The following is a 26,372-nucleotide window of genomic DNA, read 5'->3' as shown; positions in this document are numbered from 1 at the left end:
CGTGTGTATTCTGAGCAGTTCTAGGGATCCCAAACATAGGATAACATTTTACTTCACAGTAAAGCAGCAAATCAGGTTCCCTGTGTGTATCCCTTAGCACGATTTTCACAGGACAACAGTATTTCTTTACACACACAAACTAATTTCTTTCTTTAGTGAGACACAAACTGTGCTTATAAGCAGCTTACGTAAATAACTTGGAGGAACCAATATTCACACATAGTTCTAAGTGAGATGCCTGCAGAATCACTAAATAAGTATGTATTTGCTGCTTAAAAAAACACACACACACAATCTTAATTTACACAGTCTCTTCTCCAAAATTTTCTTACTATTGTTATCTACTACAGAATAAGTATAACAGAAAGTCAGAATGAGCAAAAACAGTATTTTCTACTTTAAGTGAGTCAAACAATCATTTGCTTAGCTTTTAATATCACAATGGTATCAGCACGTGATACCACAGAACAGAACATCTTCCAAAGAAGATGAAAACCCTGAAACCTGAGGTCATCTTATTTTGCCTTGGAGAACTGAAGACATCTCTCACTTACTTGAGCAATTGGAGATATCGGGATGCCCCCAGTAGGCTACAGAAGTGTTGACAGAGTCTTTATAACTATAAAACAAAAAATGTAAAAGGTTTCACAGACATGACATTATAGCTGACAAAAGTAGTTAATAATAAGCTTTAGAATTTCCCTTGATATCTAGGTAAGTTTCATTTGAAGACTATAACAATGGACATAAAATTCATATTAAAAGTTCTTATCAGGGAAAAAAAATCAGGCATGTGCATCAAGGGAAAAAAAAATACTAGCAGTGGCCTATATCCTAGCATAGGCTCCATCAGGTTACTAAAGTTAAAAGCATAGTTGTTAACATGGATCAAGCATCACTTTAAGAACTTTCTAGATAAAATCTCATTTTGATTTCACATAACTCTGTAAAGCAGATTATAATCCATGTTTCATAGATGAGGAAACAGACTTAGACAAATCAAGGACTTTTCCAAGGTGTCACAGGCAGGAAGAGGCAGAACCACAATCCAAAGCCAAGTCCCTTTCTTTCCTCTCCACCACTGGGGCAAAGTATTTCTACACGGGCAGTTTCAGTGTCTGAATTTCCCTGCAAGAAAATTCTCACTGAAGGTGGGGTGGAGGGTGAGGAACTGGATTTGACTTATTCAGTGAATCCTCTGTTAACCTGTCTGAGGTTTCCATTCAACAATTAGAGAAAAATCCACACCCTGCCAGTCTCCACTAGCAGACTGCCCTAACATGGATCTTGTCTTTCTTCTTTTTGATTTCTCTTTTCCCCTCCAGTGATGACCACTCCAAAGATTTAAAAAGACTTGGCATGTCATGACACATATATGCAAGTCATGTCATGACACATATATGCAAGTCATGTCATGTAAGTGTATGTCATGTCATGTCATGTATATACATGTCATATCACATATATGCTGGTTCTGTTCATCAACTTTGCTCTAGAACTTCCCTCTGGTTTTCAAATTGCTCCATCTTTCTTTGAAGAAGGCTAAATTAGCATGTTGCTTAAAGAGAAAAAAACGCTTTTCTTGGTAACCTACCTTTCTCATCTTTACCTCACATGGATTTGACGTACAAAGAGATTCCTGTCCTTCTTTCCTATTAATATACACTGCATGGGATCTATGGAACAGCGCCTGTAACTCTGGAAAGCAGGTACATGGAGTTTGCTGGCAAGAGTTAAGAAAGTATTACCATGTTCGTGAAGCAGAGAAGCCCTGTTTCCCTGGACAGGGCATTCTGTATTCAGAAGGTTGGATGCTTGGCCATTTATAACCTTTGGGTTTCTCATCAGAGTGACATATACCTATGTGAAAATAAGACCCAACATGAGAAATATTAATCTATTTCTTGAAATTAGACATGCAAGATGAGAGCAAAACAACAATGTTGGTAATTAGGTATTTATTCCATGCAATACTAAAATAACAGGTTTTTATGTTCAGAATTTATAAAAGTTTAGAAGCTATGAAAAATAAACATTAGCTGCATTTCATATTTAAGACTGTATCTCAAAAATCATCAAATAAAAACATATACTTATGCCAGTATAAAAATGAATCAGACAATATTATTCCAACATAAGTCCATTTGTAGATAAAACTATTAAATACTTGTTGTTTAGTTGTTAAGTCATGTCCAACTCTTTTGCGACCCCATGGAGTATAGCCTGCCAGGCTTCTCTATCTATGGACTTCTCCGGGCAAGAATACTGGAGTGGGTTGCCATTTCCTCCTTCAGGAGATCTTCTGCAGTGGCTGGTGGATTCTCTACCACTGAGCCACGAGGGAAGCCCCTAGTAAACCAGATTTATTGGGAAACCAAAAAAACCGACATAAAATGAAAGCTATCCTGAAAAATTCAAAATGTAATTTAATTTTTTTCAAAGAAAAAGCCTATAAAATAGTGCCTCAACAGTGTTGCTGTTGAGTTGCCAGCATGTTTTATATAAACAACTTCTGGTTGCTCTGAAAGCATGTTTCATCTGGCAATTTGCTGGGGGAATGACAAGAAGATAGCTGTAGGCCACACATCTTGCACACACACCTTCACCTCAAATCATCCTACTTATTGTCTAAAAACTGTCTGAGTGAGAGCTATGACATAAATAACTCAGACTTTATACTTTAAAAATATGAAAATAAAATCACTGTATCGATAACAACAAAATCTCATATTTCAGTACTGAAAAAAAGCAAGTTACACAAAGACTACCGGAAACCAGTAGAGTAGTTACCAGTTGAACATTTAAATAACTTTCCTATCTATATTCTGAGCTTTTCTTTTCCCAATTGGTAGAAATTTTTCTATAGAAGCAAGGTCTGCTGCATTGCAGGTGGATTCTTTACCAGCTGAGCCACAAGGGAAGCCCAACAATACTGAAGTGGGTAACCTATCCCTTCTCCAGCAGATCTTCCCGACCCAGGAATCGAACTAGGGTCTCCTGCATTTCAGGCAGATTCTCTACCAACTGAGCTATCAGGGAAGCCCTAAGGATTTTCCTGGTGGCTCAGACAATAAAGCGTCTGCCTATAATGCGGGAGACCTGGGTTAGATCCCTGGGTCAGGAAGATCCTCTGGAGAAGGAAATGGCAACTCATTGCAGTATTCTTGCCTGGAAAATCCCATGGACAGAGGAGTGTGGTACGTTACAGTCCAAGGGATCACAAAGAGTCGACTGAGCGACTTCACTTCACTTTCTACAGAATAACAATACAATATGGAATTTAAGTGGTATAGTAGCATCGTGCTCAGTCCTGACTCTTTGTACATCCTCCTGTATACTTTATATCATCACTAGATTACTTACAATAATAAATACAGTGTAAATGCTATGTACATAGTTTTAAATACAATGCATACGCTAGGTAAACAGTTGGCCAGGCACGGCAAATTCAAGTTTTGCTTTCTGGAACTGTCTGAATTTTTCCTCCCAAATATTGTCAATCCAAGGTTGGTTGAACTACAGATGCAGACCCCATGGAGACTGTGTATGCTGACACATTAGAGATGAGGGTTTCCTCAGAGAAGCAAGGATGCCTGCTTCCTTGTTGCACTGCGATTCTGGCTGCAGTCATAATCATGCTTTTAGAGGCTGAGGAATATCTGCTTCACTCACTTCAACTTCCTAAGTGTGTGTCTAAGGAAATGTGTCAAAGTTTCCCTTTCTTTTGAGCTCTACTAATTCACCTAATTAGCTGTCATCATAACATTAGAACGACTACTTTACTTTTCGTTATCCATGTTTTTGATCCATTTATTTTTCTCAAAGATGCCCATCAAGGGGCATTCATTTATTTATTCATGCATTTAAATGCTCAGGAATGTGCTGGTTGCTGGGAAGGAGGTGGGAAGTAAGAGTGTTAAGAGAAAAATAAGATGTATTCTCAAGCCAGAGGAAATTTCTGGTTAAAGGAAATATAGAAGAGAACACAAACAAGTCCAGTCAAATTCAAGTTTTCTATATGGATGGTACTTTAGGTCTGTGGACAGCACGAGGTGGAGGCTCCCAGGCAGTGATAGCTATTTGTACATAATGATGTTAGAAAAGGCTTCACAGAAGAGGCGACCTTGGGCTATCCTTCATACCATGTAGGTGATCATCAGGTGGGCAGTGAGAGGGGAGGAAAGAAATGTGGGCAAAGAAAGAAAAGAGCACAGCATGTCTGGGGAAGTGCTGGTGGCACCACGCCTATGGCTGGAGGTTAGGATGTGAGTGGCGTCCAGGTAGGAAACGGTTAGGCAGGTAGAACAGGGGAAAGGAGTCCAAAATGGCGGTGGCCACAGACAAGGAAGGGAAAAAGCCCGCGAAAATGAAACAAAAGAAGGTCCGAGAACTGGAGTGAGGACCTCAGGGAAAACAAACACCACTCCTGGCTGGCCCAATTTACATAGGACAGGCCCAGGGAGAGATAAACATAAATAGAGGAGCCAGAGCCAGCTCTCTCTCTCTCTCCCCCAACCCGTGCGCTGGGGAGCTCTTCTCCTCGTGTCTTTAGATCAATGTGCCCTCACGCCTCGAAGACGGATTTTCCTGCTATCTTCTAAATAAAATAGAGCCGTAACACTGAGCTGTAACACTGATTTGTCTAAGAGCTATCACACGGTCCATTCGAGACCTGACAGCTATAACACGGTCTATCTGAGACCTGAGAGCTGTGATACGCCGAGGGGGCTTTAATGTCCGTCACTCCAAATCTCTGTTGTGACGAGACAAAGAATCGAGGAACATACACTTGCGTGACAAAAGCCATCTGGGTTTGGGATAACTCCCAGATTTTTTGGTCTATTCCTGCATAGATGGTGGTATCATTAACAGAGACAGAGAACATAAGAGAAGAGGATGTTTCATAACAAGAAATTGCCTTTTATAAGATTTACTTTATTGGAGATCCCATATGCACATACACACACTCTCTTTATTCCTAAAGTTGAAGCCAACTCTGGTCAAGGTTATCTTGGCATTTTGCTCATATTCTTAGTATTTTCACAACAGGTTCCTAAAATAGGGTATCAACTTCCATCTGCTTCTTTCATTCCCTTGGATTCATAGGTATCAAGGTGCTATCTTTTATGCTAACGTTGTCACGCATTTGTTAAAAATGTCACCAACATCATCAGAAAAATAGCTTTAAATAAGTAAACACACAAAGGAAGAATATTTTTGTCGATTTTGTTTCAACTTAACCTGTTCTATAGTCACATAAATACATATAATAAAACAATTAAAGGCACTTACCCAGTTGTCTCACATTCACTGTATGTAGCCTCAAGCCCTCATCCAGGGACTCATTATTTCTTAAAAGCTTCTGCTGAATGGTTCTTCCTTCTAAAGTGGGATTGTTGGTAGCATTATAAACCAAAAGGGCCAAAATCACCAACCTGGGAAAACAATTCAGATAGAATTGTTGTTGCTGTTGCTGACCAGTCAGATCATTTTTTGGTGGAAAAACAGAACATTTGCATATGGTAGTAAGAGGGTAACTGTGAAGCGTTGAGATTTAAGAAATACATCAAAGCATTCAAAGACTTCTGTCCCTGTAAAATTATAATGCTAAAAAAGTGTTTAAAACTTATAACCTTAAAAAATCTCAATATGAACATTTTAAAGAATGCTGCATGTATTATCTTATTACCCCATTTCTTTTAATAAATATTTAATATTTTATAGCATACATGCAAGAAAGAATCATATTTGTGGTTGATTCTATACTGTTTCTTTACAGTCAAAAACAAAGTTTTTTAAGAAAAATTAGAATTTTAACTAATCTGATTAAACAATTGACTTTTAAATTACTATTATTATTTACTAATATGTTGCAAGTTTCTCCAGAATTGTGATAAAATGCTTTTCTATCTCCATGAATCATTTACTAGTACTCTGTACACTGAAAAGTTACAAAATAAGTACTTGAAATTCACTCAGTAATTGGCTGGCATGTTACTGAAGAAGTTTATATATTGCTTGAACTGGCTTGTCTTTAAAAAGAAAGTATCTCTATGGGAAGCAGAGATATATATCCTAAAACACCTACCAAAACTCTGGTTCTACAATTTAAAGTAATATAATTTCCTGTTCACTTGCAATCACACACACAGTCAAAAGGGAAAGCAAAAGATGCCAAAGTGAACCCAGTAGCATTGTTTCTGAAATAACTATGAAGTCCTCAGAGGAGAGGCAGTGGCATATTTGATTTATGACATACTATGGGTATCAACATAAATGAAATAAAGTAGTAACATATTTGTGACACTAAAAAGAAGAAAAATAACTGAAATCTTTAATATTCAACATTAGGTGAAATTTTAAAATAGCCCTATTTTCCCCCTAAATATCTGTGCTTCACAATTCTCATAGTTTACTCTGAAGAGCTATTTATCTCTAAAATCACTTACTGCTTACTGTTCATATAGGAGTCATATTTTAGGATGAGAAAAACACAGATGTGAATATAATGTTGAACTGTTATAATAATTTTTAAATGACTTATTAAAAAAAAAGTATCCCTTGATTAAATTATTATTGGATGCTAAACTTCACCACTCCAGTAACTGAGAACTTAAGAGCTGGCAATGTGAACTTTTACTTGCCTTGAATATTGAGAAAACAGTACGTTTTGGATGGTACTGACCCAAATTCAGCAATTCAAGAATGACCATGCATTTTCACATTTCTTATCTGTGTTGTTTCCCTCTCTCATCCTGGAAACTGAAACTATTTTACAGTTCTGCAAAATCCAGTTCTATCTGTTGTTACTATCAGTCATTCTTTAATTGAATAAATCAGTCTCTGTGGCTCTGGTTTCCTGTCTGTCTAGGCAATAGATTATGATAGCATTATCTAAAGCTAGGGTTTGTGTTAGGTGTTACAGCTCAATTGAAAGGCAAGGTCGGGGAAAAAAAGAGTGTGTGTAAGACTAGTAGATTGTAACTTTGAGAAAACCTATGAGAGATCACAAAGGTTCATCCATGAGCATAAAAGCAACAGAGAGCAGAAAGGAAAGATGGAGATAAAGATGGTAAGAACAAATTTTAAAGCAATGCCAGAAGCTCATACCAAAGGAAAACAAAATGTATGGATTTTCCCATATATACTCTAAGTTCATTCTCCCTATAATTTTTTATAAAATTACCCATTGGCGTTACAGACAGGAAACTGAGATTCCACGAATTTAAATGTCTTTCCAACAAGAGTTTCTAAGGTGTGGACATATACTCATGATGACTGATTTTAGTATCATCAGGGAATAGAAGAATCACAGTAAATGGGACCAGAGCATGGGAGTATGAAGTCAGAAATCCTGGCTTCTCACATTGGCTGGTTGATGTTGGGCAATTTATGTGGTCTTAGTTTTGTCACTGGTTGAAAGGGCAGGACGTTACCTGCCTTATCTATGTCGGGGGTAACTGGTAGAGAGAAACAAATGAGCCAACGAATAAGACAGTGCTTGGAAACATGAAGTTTCCAAGGAGATGCTGTGATGAAGGTTATAAAGGTGGTCAGAATGAGGGTGATAATGCTTTCAAAGGCCATGAGTTTAATGTATTTTATACTTCTGAAAAATGTTTTATTTGGTTGTTCTCATCAAATTGCATTATTAGAATCTGAGTTTGAGTCCTATGAAGAGGGGATAGCATTGGAGACACTTTGAACTAGGGCTGCTCCAACTGCAAGACAAAGTGTCCAACAAAGTTATCCAGGTAATTGTGGATCCATTATTCCAGGTTCAATATGATCTAGCAGTAAGGTCTGGAGAAGGATTTATTTGGCTAAATCAAGGAGAAAAATCCTGTTACCATCAATAAGACAGTGTTAAGATACATTAAATACATTATTCTGATCTTCAGATCATAAAGAAAAAGGAACAATTCTAGAAAATAAGCAATAACTTTCCCTAATCAGATGGTCCAATCCAGTCTGTTGAACATACACGGAAATGGTAAATTTGAAATATAATCTTAAAGACGTGTGTTTCTCTAATGCATAGAGAAACGTGTGTTTTTCTAATGTGTTTTTCTGAATAGAAAAAGAAAAAAAATAAGAAAACTCTCTGGTCAACTCTCATATGAAATTTTACTACTAGCTTCTCTTATAAGAATATATGACCTGGAAAGAAATATATTCCATCTCTATAGTTGTAAATACACATATCAATTCAGTCAATTGAAACTGAGTAAGAGATGTAAACTTTCGCTTTTCAGCTGACTTTTTTTATTCTGTGGAGATGCAATATACGACCTGACACGACTTCATGTATTTTCCTTGGGAGTTTACATTGTTTTTTTACTACATAGCACTCTTGAACAGTTGGTTTTTAAATGCCCACTATTTATATATGATGAACATATCTATTAAATTACCTGCTTGCTTAAGTCATGACCTTGATATAAATTTAAAAATGAAGACTTCAGAAAATTAGCTGATGGCTTTGAATGCTGAAAATATTTCAGCACCTATTACCCATATTATTAGATGCTACTGTACGTAAGTACTTTACTTAAAATAACACTATAATTATTTTTTCTTCTTTGAAGGTCTATGAAATTTCAAATAACAAGTAATAGGTTATCATAAACTGGAATTATCAATACTAAAAATAATAAATGTTCCAATTCTGAATTATTTTTTTATCAGATGTATATTTCTACTGAGTCGGCTTATATTACAGTTTTAACTATAGGAAAAAAGAAAGATTTGTTCATTAGGGCTAAAGAAATAATTTAAATGTGCTACTCAAAATAAACATTTCTCTCCTACCTCCTTGATTTTATTTCTCTACAGGACATTCAAAACAGAGAACACAAGAAAAGATGTCACATTTTCTACGAGACCTTGTCAGCGTTACCTTTGGTCAGTCACAACGCTTCTCCTCACTTTAATCTTGTCCTCTCCAGTGCTCAGGTGAAAACTGTGAATACAAACAGATATATCATTATCAGGGTTTCCCAGGTGGCACTAGGGATAAAGAACCCGCTTGTCAATGCAGGAGATGTAAGACACAAGGGTTTGATCCCTGGGTCACAAAGATCCCCTGGAGGAGGGCACGGCAACCCACTGCAGTATTCTTGCTTGGAGAATCCCCATAGACAGAGGAGCCTGGCGGGCTATGGTCCACAGGGTCGCAAAGAGTCAGACTCGACTGAAGCAACTTAGCATGCATGTGTGTATATTCATTATCAACCTCATCTGCTGCATGATCAGCAACAGAACTTGAGGAGGTGAGAGGAAGAGGCAGAGAGGATGTTCTAAGCCAATGTTAGCAAATGTGTCTTTAGAGGTCCTAGTTCCTTCTTAAGCCTGAGACAAATCAGCTCCTTGGCCAAATAAAACTTGGAACTACATGACTTCTCTCTCTTTCGAAGATTTCATAATGCATATCAGCACATGAGAGAACCTGAGATGCTCAGATATACAGAAACTTGCTCCTGAGCTAATTTCACCCTTTGATCCTCTTTTCTGTGAGATACATTATCGATATATCTCAGGTTCATAGAATACATGTTTAAGGCTTCCCTGGTGGCTCGGACAGTAAATGAGACCTGGCTTTGATCCCTGGGTTGGGAAGATCCCCTGGAAGAGGACATGGCAACCCACTCCAGTATTCTTGCCTGGAGAGTCCCATGGACAGAGGAGCCTAGTGGGCTATAGTCCATGGGGTTGCAAAGAGTCAGACATGACTGAGTGACTAAGTAAAGAACAGCACAAATACACTTTAGAAACTGTAAAACTATAAAATCAAGGTGCAGAGGAAGACAGGTAGATAACACAGGTAGAAAGTCTCTTCTGCTAGAGATTCATGGAGTATTTAAATAGAAGATTAGTGAAAGTTAATTTTGAAAAGCTAGGTTGCAATCACACTGTAGATGTCTTATTTTATAGAAAATATGGTCTTCAAACAGGAGCATGCAAACCAGGGAGTGCTCTTGATGATCTACTGGTGTGTGAGAAGCAACTAATTTCTATTTATATTACATGATAACATATATTGGTTAAGTAATATACAAGTACACACACGCATACATAAAATTTATTTAAAATTACAAATATATTTTGGGAGTACAAGCTAAATTTCTAAAAAATGATTGGGATCTACAATCAAAAATTTTTTAAACCATTACTGCACTATTGAAGCTTTTTGTGCAAAGCAATGATATAATATATAGAGTTATTTAGAAAGATTATGAGTATAGTGTGTATTTCTATATTTTCATGTGTATGTGTGTGTAGGTATAACCACAGAGAGAGAGTAGTAGTAGTAAATTAGACACTCTTGTTTATTTGCACGTGGCAGGGGGAGGGAAAGGGGAAGTTGCTATACTTTGCAGCGCGTGGGATCTTAGTTTCTCTAACAGGAATCGAATCTGTGCCCCTTGCAGTGGAAGCAGAGAGTCTTAACCACTGGCCTCCAGGCAAGTCCCCTGGACACTACTTTCTATTTCTCAATTTATTCTGTCACTTACCTGATATTAACCACATAAACAGTGTAGTTCCAATTCTGGAAAGTTGAATTGAGCTGAAAATACAATGGAAATGGTGAGTTTGAATTAACACTTAAAAAAAAGAAACTTAAATCCAGTTTCTTCTCTCCCCTTAATTGTTATTGGAATAAGACTCTGGGAAAATTCCAAAGAGCTAAAGGAATGAAAGAAAGGTACAGATAACAGTTACCGAGGCACTGTATGCCAAGAAATTTACCAATGTTTTTTCTTTCATTCTCACAACAGCTAATGAGATAGGTATTATCTGCACTATCCTCCCACCCATTACACGAAGAAACTAAGCTTCACGGAGATGAAATAGCTCACCCAGCTGCAACTAAGAAGTAACAGATCCCAGACTGGAACCCAAGTCTATCTGAATGGAAACATTATACTTTCCTCTTTAGCCTGTATTATTAGGGCTTTCTCTCTAATGGGCTTTCAAGTCAGCCGTAACACTGAGAACTTATCCTCAATAGAGTACACAGGAAAGACTAGCACAATACACACCTTCCACGTTCTTCATTCAACAAACACCGAGGTGCATTAACACATGTTTTTCTAGCAATTGTCATCTTATAAGAATGTCAGTAGTAAGAAAAATGACAAATTAACAATATAGACCTTTAAAAACAAAGATCAACATTATGGAGAATTGTTATTGATAATTATGTGGCCATTTAACAATTTTTATGGGTCTCAGCACTAAACTTTTTAATGAAGCAAGGGATTCCTCTCTATGAAAAAAAAAAAAAACAAACCCAAAACTTTCCATATGTCCAATACAATCACAAAATATTTTAATTTCTTTACTGACATGAAATTCTCTTATTTATATATCACCTCCAAAGAGTTTTTAGGTCTTGTTTGGCTCAGATGGTAAAGCGTCTGCCTGCAATACGGGAGACCCAGGTTTGATCCCTGGGTTGGGAAGATCTCCTGGAGAAGGAAATGGCAACCCACTCCAGTATTCCTGCTTGGAGAATCCTAGGGATGGAGGAGCCTGGTAGGCTACAGTTCATGGGGTCGCAAAGAGTCGGACACGACAGCCACTTCACTTCATTTCACTTCACTTCATACACACATTTAGCCTTCCTTGTGAGCATTTTTTAATTGAATGTAAATTCTAGGAAATTCTGGAAAGAAGCATTAAATTATTTTTAAATTGTAAATAGTAATAATATGAAATAGGGACACCACTTATACTTTCTCTATCACCAAACACCTGCTTTCGTATCTTACGTCTTTAGGAGAAATGTCCATTTAAGTCTAGTTTCAGATGAAAAACGATGCTATGTTGAAAACCATGCATGAGATAAATACAAATGTAAAATTATACCTTGCCTAAAGCATAAACTCCCCAATGGATGCTGATTTACAGAATTAAATACATTAGAAGTGGTTCATTTGAGAATGAGAATAAAGAATTCTATCTTTTGACTAACACAACGTTGAAAATCAACTATACTTCAATAAAATAATTTAAAAACTTTATCTTTTGAAAACATTCTGACTTTAAAAAAGCAGAAAGAAGAATGTGAAAGAAAATGGGATGCAAGATTAAACTCATTCAGTAAAGCTCTCTCTCCATTTAGAAATTCAATACATCTAGTGTTTGAATTAGCTACTAAGGTTAATATGTCATTCCAGAAAGTTGACAGTAGTACTTTTCTTGGATTTCCACTAGATTTTACTCCCCCGCCTCAATTTTTGTAACAGAGTTGTTAATTACATACTTTTGTTTTCTGTGGGTAACTTGTTGCAAAGGGTACAGCCTTTAAAAATAAAACTATGTCTTCCTACCATTCTTCAACTATATATACATATACATATATCTGAAGAAAGTATATACGGTTTTATATATATAAAGTATTATCATCACTATCTCTCAGTGTATGGCGTAACATTTTTTTGCTACCGAGGCCACATTTATTAGAAATGCGGCCTTGGTATATGCCCTACCACATAAGAAACCCATTTTTCTTACTTCAGAATGTATACCTAAATGACAAATTACTTTTTCCACAAAAATTGTCTGAACTGTAGTAGTAAATAAAAGCAGTACAGGGTCCCAAAGTATGCTGTAGATAGGAAATAAAGTAATAAAAAATATAAACCTATGGGAAATTAAATTTTTCATATTATATCAGAGAAGGAAAAAATCATTAACATGTATTTATAAAATGTATTTATATATTTATATAATGTATATATATAACATGCATTTATAAAATAATAAAATAAAATATTCAATTTTTTAAATTAGAAATTACCCAAATTTCTACCAGTAGAATACTGGTTAAATAAATTATAACCCAAATATCTAGTACAGTGTAGAATGGTGTGTACAATATTCTATTTTTACTGTAAAAAGAAAAACATAAGAATGTATAGTCATTTTCTTTTACATTCACAAATTCTTGGAAAAAAAAAAACAAGAAAAATTCACAGTGATTTTCAAGCAGATCAGTTGGTTTCCAGGCAAATGAGTGTCAAGGATGGGTGGAAGATATTCATGATATACTTTTTATACACTTGGTTTTTTAATCAAAGACTCAAAGTTTTGATTTGTACAGTGTAAAGATGTACAACTATTACCGTAAATAAAGATACCTGTCAAAATACTTTTCCATTTGTGCTGTTCTTTTCTAATTTGACATAATAGCCCATTAGGCTCACTTTCTTGTCCTTTATTCAACTATACCTCACTTTCTATTCAAAGGTGCAATACTTCATTTACACTTTCATACATTTATAATGAACAGTATCTTTATTTCAGTATGATCTGTGGGTTCAGTTAGACAGCAGAGTGTTTCCCAGATTCCCAGAGATTAGTTTAAAGCCCCCAAACAGAAATTTTACAATCCACTTACCCATTCTGCCACCTTGCTCTGTACTTTCACCTCGGGGTGAGGAAGGATGTTTTGAATCACTATGGAAATTCTATAAATAATCCCATCTGTCCATTGGAAATAGGATTCAGTCCATTAGTTATATTTTACAGTCATACAATTATCAGCTTACATTTATAATGACATAATTTCATACAAGGTCTTCCCCTGTGGCTCAGCTGGTAAAGAATCCACCAGCAATGCAGGAACCTGGGTTCGATCCCTGGGTTAGGAAGATTCCCTGGAGAAGGGAAAGGCTACCCACTCCAGTATTCTGGCCTGGAAAATTTCATGGACTGTATAGCCCATGGGGTAGCAAAGAGTCGGACACGACTGAGCAACTAAGAAATGCCTTCTACATAGGTACAGAAATTTTCTGTACAGGTCATTTTCAGTGACCTTGCAACTTTTTAGAAATAGTTATCATTTAGTTTACTTATAGATAAGTCATTGCTTCTAAATTATCACCTATAAATGTTCCTTCATAATTCTTAATTCTATACGTTTCTCCCTACTGTCTGTTAAATGATTTTTCATGTATAATTTGATTTCCTGTAACCAAAAATTATCCTTTTCTAACGTTGTGAAGAATGATAGTTTGAGATGTGAAAACTTGAGTAAGATGATGGGCAGAACTTAATTTGGAAAAGAATAGGTATCACGTATTTTTCACCCACAGACCCTTATTCTCTCTATCCTCTTTCCCCTGCCCCACTAAAGCATTTTCTTCTATTTAAGTTGTTGGGTTCATTTTCACCAGATTTTTTCATCAAAATTCCATAAGTACTGTCATTTGTATCAAGTAAAGGAGGAAAAAACAAAGAATATTTGCAGATGGACTTTCAACTGGACTTGCTTGTAAAAGAAAATCCTATATCAGAAGGAAGTTGTGCTTTTTTGCAGGAGAGAAGTGCAATCTTTAAAGTAGTCTGCCATACATATACATATATTTTTTTAAAATGAAAATCAAACTGACCAGCCAGGGTTTGCTAAATTTCTCTAGATATGTGCTAAAGGATATCTTACTACAAATAGTAATGAGAAAAAGATTCTTTTTAAATATGGTAGATCATGCAGAGAAAATATATTGATTCTTCATTATTGTCAATCAATCATCTATCTCCATGCTTATAAACATGAGTAAAATACACGTTGTTTGTTGTTTAGTCGCTCAGTCATGTCCAGCTCTTTTGTAACTCCACGGACTGTAAACTTCCAGGTTACTCTGTCCATGGAATTTCCCAGGCAAAAATACTAGAGTGGGTTGTCATTTCCTTCTCCAGTGGATATTCCCAACCCAGGGATCAAACCTGTATCTCCTGCATTGTAGGTGGAGACTTTACTTCTGAGCCACTGGGGAAGCCAAAATATGCATAGCAAATGTAAAACTATATTATTAAAACAGTGGGGAAAAGATTTAATGAAGATTTGGGGGAAGTAGTACATAAAAGTACAAAAGTATGTCTCCTAGGAACTCCCAAATCTACCAAAATGCAAATTCCAGTCACACTCCTAAAGGAATGTTTTCCAGTTATAGGGGTCAGAAACTCATGCTTAAAAAAAAAAAAAATATCACCACTCCCAGATGTAATAATATGTCTATGAGATCAGTGTAAGTCCAAGGATATTTATTTAATTCATGCATACTAAGTTATTAGAAGTCCAGCTTCTAAAACTCTTCAGATATTTTAATAACCTTGACTTTATCTTCCTTTAAAAAATATTCTGAATGAAAAATTACAGGAGTGTATGTAAAATAAATGATAATTAAGTCAGGCAAACAAACAAACAAATTTACACTGTAGACCTTATCATATCAAATCGTGGACATTCTGAATGACTCAGAGGGAATTTAAGTTCCAGAAGTCCAAGATGCTACACCAATGTTAGGAATCAAGGGGTATTCTGTGCATGTTCCCTGATGCCAGTTAAGTATTAAAACTGACGAGCTACCACTAGATGGAGACCTAAAGCGTGTGTCTGTGTTAGGAATTACAGTCTTGCCCTCTCAGGAGAATCCTGCAAAATATTAAAAATGAGTATTTTTAATTACTCACATTTCTGAAATCCCATTTAAGATTTTTTTAATTTAAAATATTTCTCACTTTTTTTTTCTAATTCACTGTTGTTATAAATGAGAAAGACATTCCATATCAGAGTCAGTCTAAATCCCTATAGGACTCTTCCCAGTATTATGTTGTTTATGGCAAATAAAATCTATGACTATACCAAACAACCTACCCCTAAGTGTTGGAGATTCGCCCATGCTATGGATCTTTTTTCATATAGTCCTGCTTCAGAAGCCTCAGAATGAGATATTTATATATTCAGCAAAAATTATTCAATGCTGTCTACTTTTTATACTTATTTAAAATTTTTGGGTAATGCAGTCAACAACTAATCCAAAGAAATGCGCAAGAATGAATTGTTAAAGCAAGATAAAATATCCTCTGAAGGTCTGGTGAGAAAGGTTTTGGACTGCAGCGAAATAACTGGCTTAGGTTAAAGCATCTGCCTCCAATACGGGAGACCCAGGTTCGATCCCTGGGTCGGGAAGATCCCCTGGAGAAGGAAATGGCAACCCACTCCAGTATTCTTGCCTGGAGAATCCCATGGACTGAGGAGCCTGGTGGGCTGCAGTCCACGGGGTCACAAAGAGTTGGACACGACTGAGTGACTTTACTTACTTAAGCATTGCCACTGCAGAAAATGCACACTTGAGACACCGCGATGCAGACTTTTCCAGGTCATCCTGGTAATCAAGTCACCTTCTCCTATAAATCCTATGGTTTCTCAATAAGAAAGCTATTCACAAATCTTCATCTGTTCCAGAGACTTCAAAAGCTGTATGTATTGTCCTAATAATGATATCCCAGTCTAAAGAATGCGTGACACTTTTTTCCAATTAGATGACTCTTCCAGCCCCACAAAACTTCAAAGAAGAAACCATTACTTGCCATAACAGATCTGGTATCAAAATATATGCCTGGCTGTAGATCTTTTCCTTTTTTAATTTTCTTAACATTCTTCTCAGAATTTTTTGGAACATTTAGAAATGAGATTATTCTCCATTCAAGGGAATGAAGTAGGTTTGAACAGGTGGGTTTTAAAATATATACTTGAAAAGATAGATTTTAAAGTAAAAATTAAATGCTATTTTACATTCAAGATGACTCCTTTGACTGGTGCAGAGGCAATTATAGTAGACAGTGGCATTTATTATATGACTAGAGTACTGCTCATCACACACACAATTTCTTTAAGTTATTTGGTATATAAAGCTAGATTGATTGTTGGGTCCACATGAATACCCTGAGAGTGAATTTTTTTGAGTAGTGAAATGTATGTGAGAAACTAGAAGCAGTGATACAATTTGCACTTGTAGGTTTTTAGAAGAATAATAAGGACTAACAGAGTCAGTTCCTTACTTTGACTGCTTGCACTAACCTCACAAAAGTTTGACATTCAGCCACAGTACAGCGATGCTTCAAGCATGGAACATATGATTTGGAATGGAAATAATAATACGTCCAAGAGCTTTTCTTGGGAATGCAGTAGAAAAGGCACAAAGGTTATTTGTGGGAATACCTAAATTGTTCCTCATATAGAAATATGTTTGTGAAAAGTAGCTTAAAAGATAAGATTTTCTTAGTATATAATCTGAACTATCAGATTAAAATCCTATTGAAAAATAACAACAACAAAAAAAACTTCATGCAAGGGAATAGGGACATTTCACTAAAGCCATGAAAACAAATTCTCTTGATATACTCAAAAAATACATCTGATTGCCAAACAATTTAAATCCCTCTTCCCTCACCACACCAGCAAATCATGACTAATGAATTAGATTTCTTTGATAGTAGATTTCTTTGATAGTGCAGAGTTTATAAGACTGGATAAGGTAGATAACAGATCTGATAGCTGTGTATCTTTCTTATAGTGAACAAAACAGCATTCTCTAATATATCAGATCTGAGCCCTGAGAATGTTTACTACATCAGTTTCCCAAGAAAAGTGTATTTGAAATTGCTGATAGCATGTGAATGATCTCAGATAGTCTAGAATAGGACATTAAATCCTATTTATTCACAAGGTAAACAAGTAATTCTCTTTTCAATTATTTCAAATTTAACTACACCAAAGACAAAAAACTTAATTACAGTGGGTCTTGGAACCCTCCCTTTTAAAAAAAAATAATGAAGGCTTCAAGTGCTGAGATGTGAGAAGGCAACTGGATATAGAGAGAATTCAGTAGCATTGTTTTCATTATATTTATTTTCACTTTACACTTCTATTTTAAGACAAGCAGTACTAGTTTCAGTTTACAATTGTGATATTTTCCCATGTAAATGTAAATGTTTAAGTTAAAAAGTGAGTCAATTTCGGGGGGAAAAATCTATTATAAATAGTAGAGATGGTTCAAGGATGTGCTAAAATTGAGATGCTGCACAAATTTGAGTACACAATTTGAGATTATTTCTACAACATGGGGACTTTCAAATATTTTTAAGTGCTCAGATTACATTTTTATGAAGAATGATCTGAATTCAAGTTTTCTTTCTTTAAAGTAGCCAAATCAAACCATTTGAACTGATTCTAACATTTGCTTTTTTTGTTGAAATGCCCATGAAGGTTATGACGCAGAGAGAGATGGACTGAACAAGGCTCTCTTCAAGAATGTCAGAAATGACATGATTGAGTGAATACAGACAGCTCCACTCCACCAAGTCGAGGACTCTGAAGCATCATGTAAACGTTCTTGGGCAGTAGAGGATGTGCCAGTCCTAGAGGGCGAATGCCACAGAGGCTCTTTGTATGTTCATACAAAGAGTGAAATACTTAGTTAGAATTATAATATTCCCATCTACTGGCTAGAGTCCATGTGAAATATGCACTGGAAATTTCAGCTGCTTTTGCTTTCTTGGGGGTTGCTGGAATTTTTGCTCCATCATAAATCTCCTTGGCGTAACTACCAGAATAACCATAAACACTTCCCTGAATCAATGTCTTTATAACCCTAATGAAATTTATATCTACGTTTCATGTAAAATATTCCATACTTTCAATTTAAATGTCCTTACAGAGGAAGTTGATGTAACCCCCAAAGCCAAAAGAAAAAATGAAAAAAAAGAAAACTATGCTCTTCTCTGGGTTTCTCTTCTCTGGGTTTTGGTCCCTGGTGATACATCACAGATGTCTTGGCCTTGCAAGTTAAATGATTGAGGTTGAGAAAATTCCTTTGTTTCTAATACCTCATATTTGAGAATGTTACTGTGTTTGAGGCAATGATGTGGTCACCTGATTGGAATTTCTCTTTTTCAGAAGAAACTGAAACCACTTACTCTGAATTACCAAAAAGCTATATACGTAGTCAATATAGGTAGCAGATTAAATAATCAACCTGACATTTCCCCAGTTCATTTCTTATCTTATGTAACTTTGCAAATTATAAATAATATAAACAGAAATGTATTTGTACAAGGAAAAAACAGGAAGTATTGGCAGTTACTTGAAGTTTTGTCAATCAAAAACTGATTTATGATTTAGTTAATATCCAATCACATTCTAAATGTGTGTATGTGTGTGTGTGTGTTAGTTGTTCAGCTATGTCTGACTGTTTGCGAATCCATGGACTGTAGCCCACTGAGCACCTCTGTCCATGGAATTCTCCAGGCAAGAATACTGGAGGTAGCCATTATTCCTCAACAAATAAAAACAAAGAGCAAAGTATTACTGTATAAAAATTATCTAAATGTCACAAATGTTTGAACATAACGTTGGCCTCAGTGAGAAATTAAATTACTAAAATTATGTAGTTTTTTGAGATTGCAAAATTCTTTAAAACAGTTTTTTTTTTTTAGCAAATAACCTGACAGAATGCCATAAATATTTTTCTTCTTGGATCTCTAGTATAATGCAAACTCATTCCATTTAATTAATGTCTTTCCCTGAAAGCTTCCTTTGAAAGAAATTTTAGCTAAAATTCAGAGATGTGTTACTAGATGCGTACTCATTTCATTGGTTATTTGGGGGAACTCAAGGCAATCAAACGATATTTATTTTACTAGTCTTGCAAATGTGCAAATGCACCAATTGATTTTAACAACAGACAATTTGTTGGAACATTAGATATTTCCATCTTTGGAATACAGGTGTTCATCAAGTCAGACATACTACAAATATAAAAGGTAACGATTTCTTACCATTCCTTTGTTTATCGGTTCTGTTAGTAACAGGCATGTTAGTGGTGACAGTGGGTGATGTAGTACTAGGAGGGTTTACAGTAGCTGGTAATAAAGATGAGAAAGATGTAATTTTGCAAAAAGCACATGAAAGTTAATATGGATAAGCAATCTATAATTGATGCATGAAAATATATAGAGGAGGAACAGAAACCATTTCTTGCCACTAAACACAAGTTTCAAGGTTATAATGTATAAAATGAAGCAATGCCTTCTATAGCACATTAAGAATCTATTCCCATGGTCTTTGGTGCCATCTTGTACAAGAGTCTGGAACTGGCACAAAGAGAATGGAGAAAGAACATTCGGATTCTAGACCTAAGTTTGCTATCAAGAGGCTGATGATCACATAGTAAATGAATAAACCTTCCTAGAACTCAGTCTCCCAAGTCTATAAAAAGAAAGGCTAGAGAAGGAAGTCTGAACACCACCTGTCAGCTTGAAAATGATCTAAACTAAGTTAGTCTTTCTGATATACTGAGAATAGCAAAATAAAATTTCAGAAGAAAATATACTTCTCCTAGAGAAGATAAATGTGAAGAAAAAAAAAAGAGAATGAAATGTGTGGATGACATCAATCATCTAAAGATCCCAATAACTTTACTAAACAATGATGGACAAAATGGATTTCGTAAGGGCAAGCCTTACAGGAGGGATTTTTCAAAGCATTATGTCAAAGCTATGTTTCTGATTCTACTAAAACTCAAAGATTAAACCCTATGTAATGTTTTGATAATATCTTTCTAAGGGATTCTGGAGGAACAATGTAAGTAGTATACATATAATTTTCCTTTAGTTTATCTTAGGAGTATATTTGTATAAGATGTACATTTCTATGTACAATAATTATTTGTTACATATTTCTTTTAAATGGGCTTCCTTGGTGACTCAGATGGTAAAGAATCCATCCACCTGCAACAAGGGAGACCTAAGTTTGATCCCTGGGTAGGATCTTTTAATTAGAAAAAAATTACCTAAATTTGAAACATTTCAGTAATTATAAAAAGAATTACCTTCCAAAGGATCTTTAGAAAATATTGAATTCCTTAATCAAAATTATTCTTAAATAACTTTTTCATTCAAAAATAATATACAGCACTTAAGAATGAGGATTCTTTTTGAAATCTTTTATATTTTTAAATTGTGAACAATCAGTTACATTTATGTAATGCAAAATACATCTAAGTCTCAGATTAAAAGAAAAAAAAAATTCATGGCTTGAACTAAGCAAAATTAAGGCTTTTTAAAATTTCATTTAACTATTTTAAAACCACACTGAGTTCATCAAAAGAAACTACTTAATGGCTTTATTATCTTAAGGTATTCATCAACAATAATATCAAGAAATAATGTCTCAGAAAAGAAAAATAATAATGAGTTGCACCCTTTCTCCCTGCCTACCCTACTTCCACACTGGAACTATAAAAGAGAGCTTAGGTTTCTATTCATTTAGTCTCACTTCTAACCCGTCACTTTAATCCTGTGACCTTCTTAATAAAAGATCCAGCTTTACAAAAGGCATGGTCATGATTCTTAATGTGGCATATAGAAATGCTACTTCAAAAAGAAGTATATAATAAAATAAATGGATGGAAATGGGTCATGGATAAAAAGAAGAAGCAATGATAAAATTAAAGCAAAATATTTTAAAATTTATGCAACTATGGATTATTCAGCATGCAACTATTCAATACATAATATACAATTATAGTACTGATCATAGTATGGTCATATGCACTGTAATAATTAATAAAATTACATTCATATTAGTAATAAGATAACTATTTTTATCTTAATATTTAAGTTACATTGCACATCATAAATTGGCTCATGGCCTTGTCTTAAACTTAATTGACTATTCAACTTAATTTTTCCTCTTGTTTTTTAGACATGAACACTTTTTCAAAATATATACTGGACAATATTTTTGAGAGGAAATAGAGGAAAAAAAATGAAGTCAACCCTTCCTAATAGCATATAATTATTCACATTTTAGAAACTCAGTGCTTTATGGAAATGTGGTCATCCAGTGTGTGAATGCATTCTTTCTCGACACTGCACCCACACAACTAAAACACATCCAGAAATTCTTCTGGTTTGCTGGTTTCTGGCTTCTCAAGTAAAAATGAAGATAAAATTCAAAACAATGACAGCTACATTTTCCAAAACAGCAAGTAAGAAACAGACAGGCCAGAGGACGATGTTGACTCCCTACCTTGGCAGAGGGTCCCCAAATCTGCACAGCTGGCTAGTTCTGCTGCTGGGAGTGGAATCAGGTAGGAACCTTGATCAACACAGAAAGATTGCACAAATATGACTTATGATTTAGTGATATTATCCAAAAAAAAAAATCATGAATCATTTGGTTGGTGTAAAAGGAGCAGTCCTGGAAGAGTCCACCAGTAATATTTTAACATCAAGAACGTCTGTGTCTTAATTTCCACAAATGTAAAATCAAGCTACTGAAATTTCTCTCAAAATCTTTAACTCAATCTACTGACCTTAACCACACATGGAAGGGAAAGAAGTGCTACTACCCCTTAAGCTGTGTATAAAGAGTTTAGGACCTTTTCACAAAACAAATTATAAAGCTTTGGTGGAAATTCATACAAATGAAATAATAAGAACATGAAAGATAAGTTTCAAAAGTGAACATGGATATTATTAATGCTCATAAAACACATACTTTTGGTTCACAGGTCCTAGCAAATACTAGCTGCAATTCCAGAAATAAGTTTCCGTGACTTCAAGCTGGTCTCTGTGCCTTTTTATTTCAAGCTTTGCCTGACTCATCTTCAGCAGGAAACAAATTTTGAGCTGATTTTCTAGTAGGAATAGTGGATTTTCTCTGTTGCACTAAATCTCTCTCTGGCTATTAGCAGGCTTTTATCAATAGGTTGAGGCTGAGGGAGATGGGCTAAACATCACAAAGCATATTTTACTATGATTAAGGACAGAAGAATAAATACAAACATGTACCTACACATAAATCTTTGGCCACTTAATGCGAAGAGCTGACTTATTGGAAAAGACTCTGATTCTGGGAAAGACTGAGAGCAGGAAGAGAAGGGGGAGAAAGAGGATGAGATGGTTGGATGGCACCACGGACTCAAAGGGCATGAGTTTGAGCAAACTCCGGGAGATAGTGAAGGACAGGGAAGTCTGACATGCTGCAGTCCATAGCGTTGCAAAAAGTCAGACATAACTGAACGACTGAACAATAAGAAAATGCACATATATATACATACACACATTATTGAATTTTTAAAGAACATTTCTGTAATAGTAACTATATTCTAATATTTAAACATTTTCCAAACTTCCTGTGGCAATGGCACACGTAGACAGAGCGGGTACATGAGCCAACAAAAGATGTCTAATTAGATTAACTGTGTGCATAAGCAGAAAGCATCCCAACAATTTAGCACCATCTCAGGAGCATACTGTCTTCATTCTTAATTGCCTCAAGGAACTGGCCCAAGAAAGAAATCATTTTATTTTAGAAAGAGCCAACCCTTGGGCCTCTCGTCTGTGATGTTAGCTGGCAAGATTTTATTATAGACCTTTACATGTTCATTCAATAAACATTCATTCACCATTAACAGTATGAGAGACAGGGAGGCTAGAAGAATGCTTTAAAATTATGTCTCTGCTCTCAGACAGACATGAGTGGGAGGTGGCTTCACAGTTTTCACAGAGAAATATGGATGCATAGTGGTCCAAAGGAGCATGTGAACAGCAGTTTGGTGAGAAGGGTGAATAGAAAATCCTTTACAAAGATTAACTGGAAATATGAGGAGTCACTATACTGATCAGAGGATAAGAGACTAGAGATGGTTATTACTGGCAGACTGAATTACAGAGACAAATTCCAAGAAAAAGCCTTCCCAGGTGGCACTACTGGTAGAGAACCCACCTGCCAGTGCAGGAGATGTAAGAGATGTGGGTTCAATCCCTGGGTTGGGAACATGCCCTGAAGTAGTGCATGGCAACCTACTCCAGTATCCTTGCCTAGAGAATCTCACAGACAGAGGAGCCTGGCAGTCCATAGGGTCACAAAGAGTAGGACATGACTGAAGCAACTTAAGCATGCACACGTGCACACCAAGAATGTAGTCCAACCATCTGTGAACCCAAGTGGCATAGCATTTCTGGAGTAGGGCATTTGTAGAAAATGGTAGGAATGATCAGATATAGAGGCAATAGATAGCTGTACAGGGCCTTGTAGAAGGTAGGCACTATGAATTCTGGAACTTTGTGTCTTTCTTCCAATGGTGTATCCCTTACACATAGTAGCTGGGTCCGCAAAGTTTACTGAATGCATTGTGAATGACTGTGAACATTTTGAACCCTTTCTTAAAGGAAACGGAAAAAAAGAAAAAGGAACTTGGGGAGAAAATTAGATTTAAATCTAAAACAATCACTTTTGAAGCTCCATAACTAATTAAAAGAGAGGAGATACAAGAAGCCTGAATAAGACTAATAATTCAGGCTTCATATCACGAGTCCACTGAGGATGGACAGAAAGAGATGGATACAAGACTTGAAGATGGAATAGACAGGATTTATTTAGTGGCAATGGCAACCCATTCCAGTACTCTTGCCTGGAAAATCCAATGGACGGAGGAGCCTTGTGGGCTGCAGGCCATGGGGTTGCTAAGAGTCGGACACGACTGAGCAACTTCACTTTCACTTTTCACTTTTACGCATTGGAGAAGGAAATGGCAACCCACTCCAGTGTTCTTGCCTGGAGAATCCCAGGGACAAGGGAGCCTGGTGGGCTGTCGTCTATGGGGTCGCACAGAGTCGGACATGACTGAAGTGACTTAGCAGCAGCAGCAACAGCATTTAGTGACTAATTGAAGAATGGAGAAAGAATAGGAAGAACAGAAAAAAAAAATTTCTAATTTTCAACTTGAGAAATTGATACATAATGGTCTCAGACAGTAAATACTGGAAGAAAAGCAAACTCAGGTGGGGTGGGCTAAAAGTAATAGGAACTGAGGTAGCACGTGTCATCTGGTACATGAGCAGGTGTACATGTTTTTGTAAGAGATCTAGCAAGGAAGTATGCCACAGAAACTATAGATGTGTTTGAGATCATGTGAGCTAGGGTGTAGATTTGATGGAACCACAGATTTCCTATATTTAAGTATCAGATTTTTTTTTTTTTAAAAGAGAGAGAGCTATAGATTTGAGAGGGCAAAAATAGCTCTTGTCAATGATTTTACAGAATTCAAGTTAAGAAAGTTTCATGGAGGGTGTGGCCACATCGAGTACACAGTAAGGTCCACAATGATAAAGACTGAGAAGACCCTTCACTTTGGAATTTTGCTAACAGCTCTACAGAAATTCCCTTCAGTAGCATGGGAACAATGAATTGTAGATTTCCAATGTTTGAGAAGTGAATGCAAAAAAAGAGGAAGCCTGGCTACGAAAGGAAGCAGAGATGGTGGATGAGGGGCGGTGTTAAAGATTAAAAACTTAATAGCAAGTGTACTATGGAGAAAGAGTATGTGAGAGGTAGAAGCTGAAGCTAGCCTAGAATTTGATCTTGAATGTTTTCTGCCCATTATTTCTGCCCATCACACTGAACTGATGCCCTCTTCTTGCAGGACCTTACTTCTCCTTTAGGTATTTACATTTTAGTAAGGAACTTTTGAACACTAAAAAGTTCTTAAAACTTAAAATGACTGAGGAAATCTCAGCCAACATAACATGCAAGAGAGGAGACCCTTGGACAGAGTTCCTGTGCTGCTCAAATTACACACAATGTTGGCAGACACAGGCTCCTAAGGCCACTTCTGGCACTGATACAGTATCTCTGGAAGACAAAGGGAGATAAGGGAACAACATTGTGGGAAAGAAGCTTTCAGGCTAACTACACATCCACCGCAGGGTATCAAAGAGCTGAGAGGTGGAACTAAGGAAAGAAAATCAGAAGACTTAGGATTTAGAGTAAGATACTTAACAATATTCTTTAACATCTCATCAGTTTGATCGTATGGTAGCAAGTCTAAATTTCATTCTGTGACATACTTGTCATGGAAAATTGTTAACATTTGCTTCTCAGTATTATCAGTTGTTCCTTCCTGGGTACTTTTAATTTAGCAAATGGACAATGCTTTATAGATACTTTATAAACACTATTTTATGATGATTCAGTATAGCAACAGAAATTACATTTGAAGTTTGTTTCAGTGCAAATGGTTTGAATACAAGTGACAGATTTAATTAGAAAGGTCTGGAATAAATGAAATCTTACATTACAAATACACCAAATTACATGGACAAATACATAAAATTTTAAAAATGTGCACAAACTTTTCATTTGCAGGCAGTTCAGTTTCTGGCATATCTACATAAAAAAGTCATTCTTCCAATCAATTTTTATAGGTGGATAGATTTACAAACCAGAAGATTGTTAAGGAAGAAGAGACAATTCTTTCTCCTGGATATATTTATCATTAAAAAATTGCTTTCAGAATATGACCTATGTATAGCCTCTGGTATTTGCGGATACTACAAAGAGATTTAAAGGTATTTACTTAATATTAGCCTCAAAAATTAAAGTCAAATTTCCTTTAAAAATGTAGTCTCTGAAAAAGGGCAGTTGATGAAAAGCTATAAAGCTGTTAATCTTTCTTCTTTGTATTCTGTTCTTCCAAAATCGTACTACAGAGGGGAGTCAATATTTGTACAAG

At 35.9% G+C, this 26,372-nt stretch overlaps 1 protein-coding gene and 1 non-coding gene across 11 annotated transcripts in view; both read right to left on the bottom strand.

The window, feature by feature from the left end:
- ADGRG6 (adhesion G protein-coupled receptor G6) overlaps positions 1-26,372 on the bottom strand; it is a 153,088-nt gene that overhangs the window by 46,744 nt on the left and 79,972 nt on the right. For 5 of the 10 annotated variants that reach the window (XM_069598568.1, XM_069598562.1, XM_069598569.1 and 2 more), the window contains exons 5-12: positions 21,884-21,952; positions 19,630-19,713; positions 13,406-13,491; positions 10,515-10,567; positions 8,900-8,962; positions 5,293-5,435; positions 1,749-1,860; positions 555-619 (exon numbers count right to left, since the gene is read on the bottom strand). In XM_069598568.1, the coding sequence (XP_069454669.1) occupies positions 555-619; positions 1,749-1,860; positions 5,293-5,435; positions 8,900-8,962; positions 10,515-10,567; positions 13,406-13,491; positions 19,630-19,713; positions 21,884-21,952 (675 nt within the window). The remainder of the gene's footprint in view (positions 1-554; positions 620-1,748; positions 1,861-5,292; positions 5,436-8,899; positions 8,963-10,514; positions 10,568-13,405; positions 13,492-19,629; positions 19,714-21,883; positions 21,953-26,372) is intronic. The other 5 variants (XM_069598570.1, XM_069598566.1, XM_069598572.1 and 2 more) reach the window with 1 other exon arrangement.
- TRNAF-GAA (transfer RNA phenylalanine (anticodon GAA)) lies at positions 2,967-3,039 on the bottom strand. The gene has a single exon. It is a non-coding gene; the product is annotated as a tRNA-Phe (tRNA).

The sequence above is a fragment of the Ovis canadensis genome, chromosome 8 (assembly GCF_042477335.2).
Source record: "Ovis canadensis isolate MfBH-ARS-UI-01 breed Bighorn chromosome 8, ARS-UI_OviCan_v2, whole genome shotgun sequence".
Lineage (NCBI taxonomy): Eukaryota > Metazoa > Chordata > Mammalia > Artiodactyla > Bovidae > Ovis > Ovis canadensis.
This window is presented reverse-complemented; position numbering and strand designations above follow the sequence as displayed.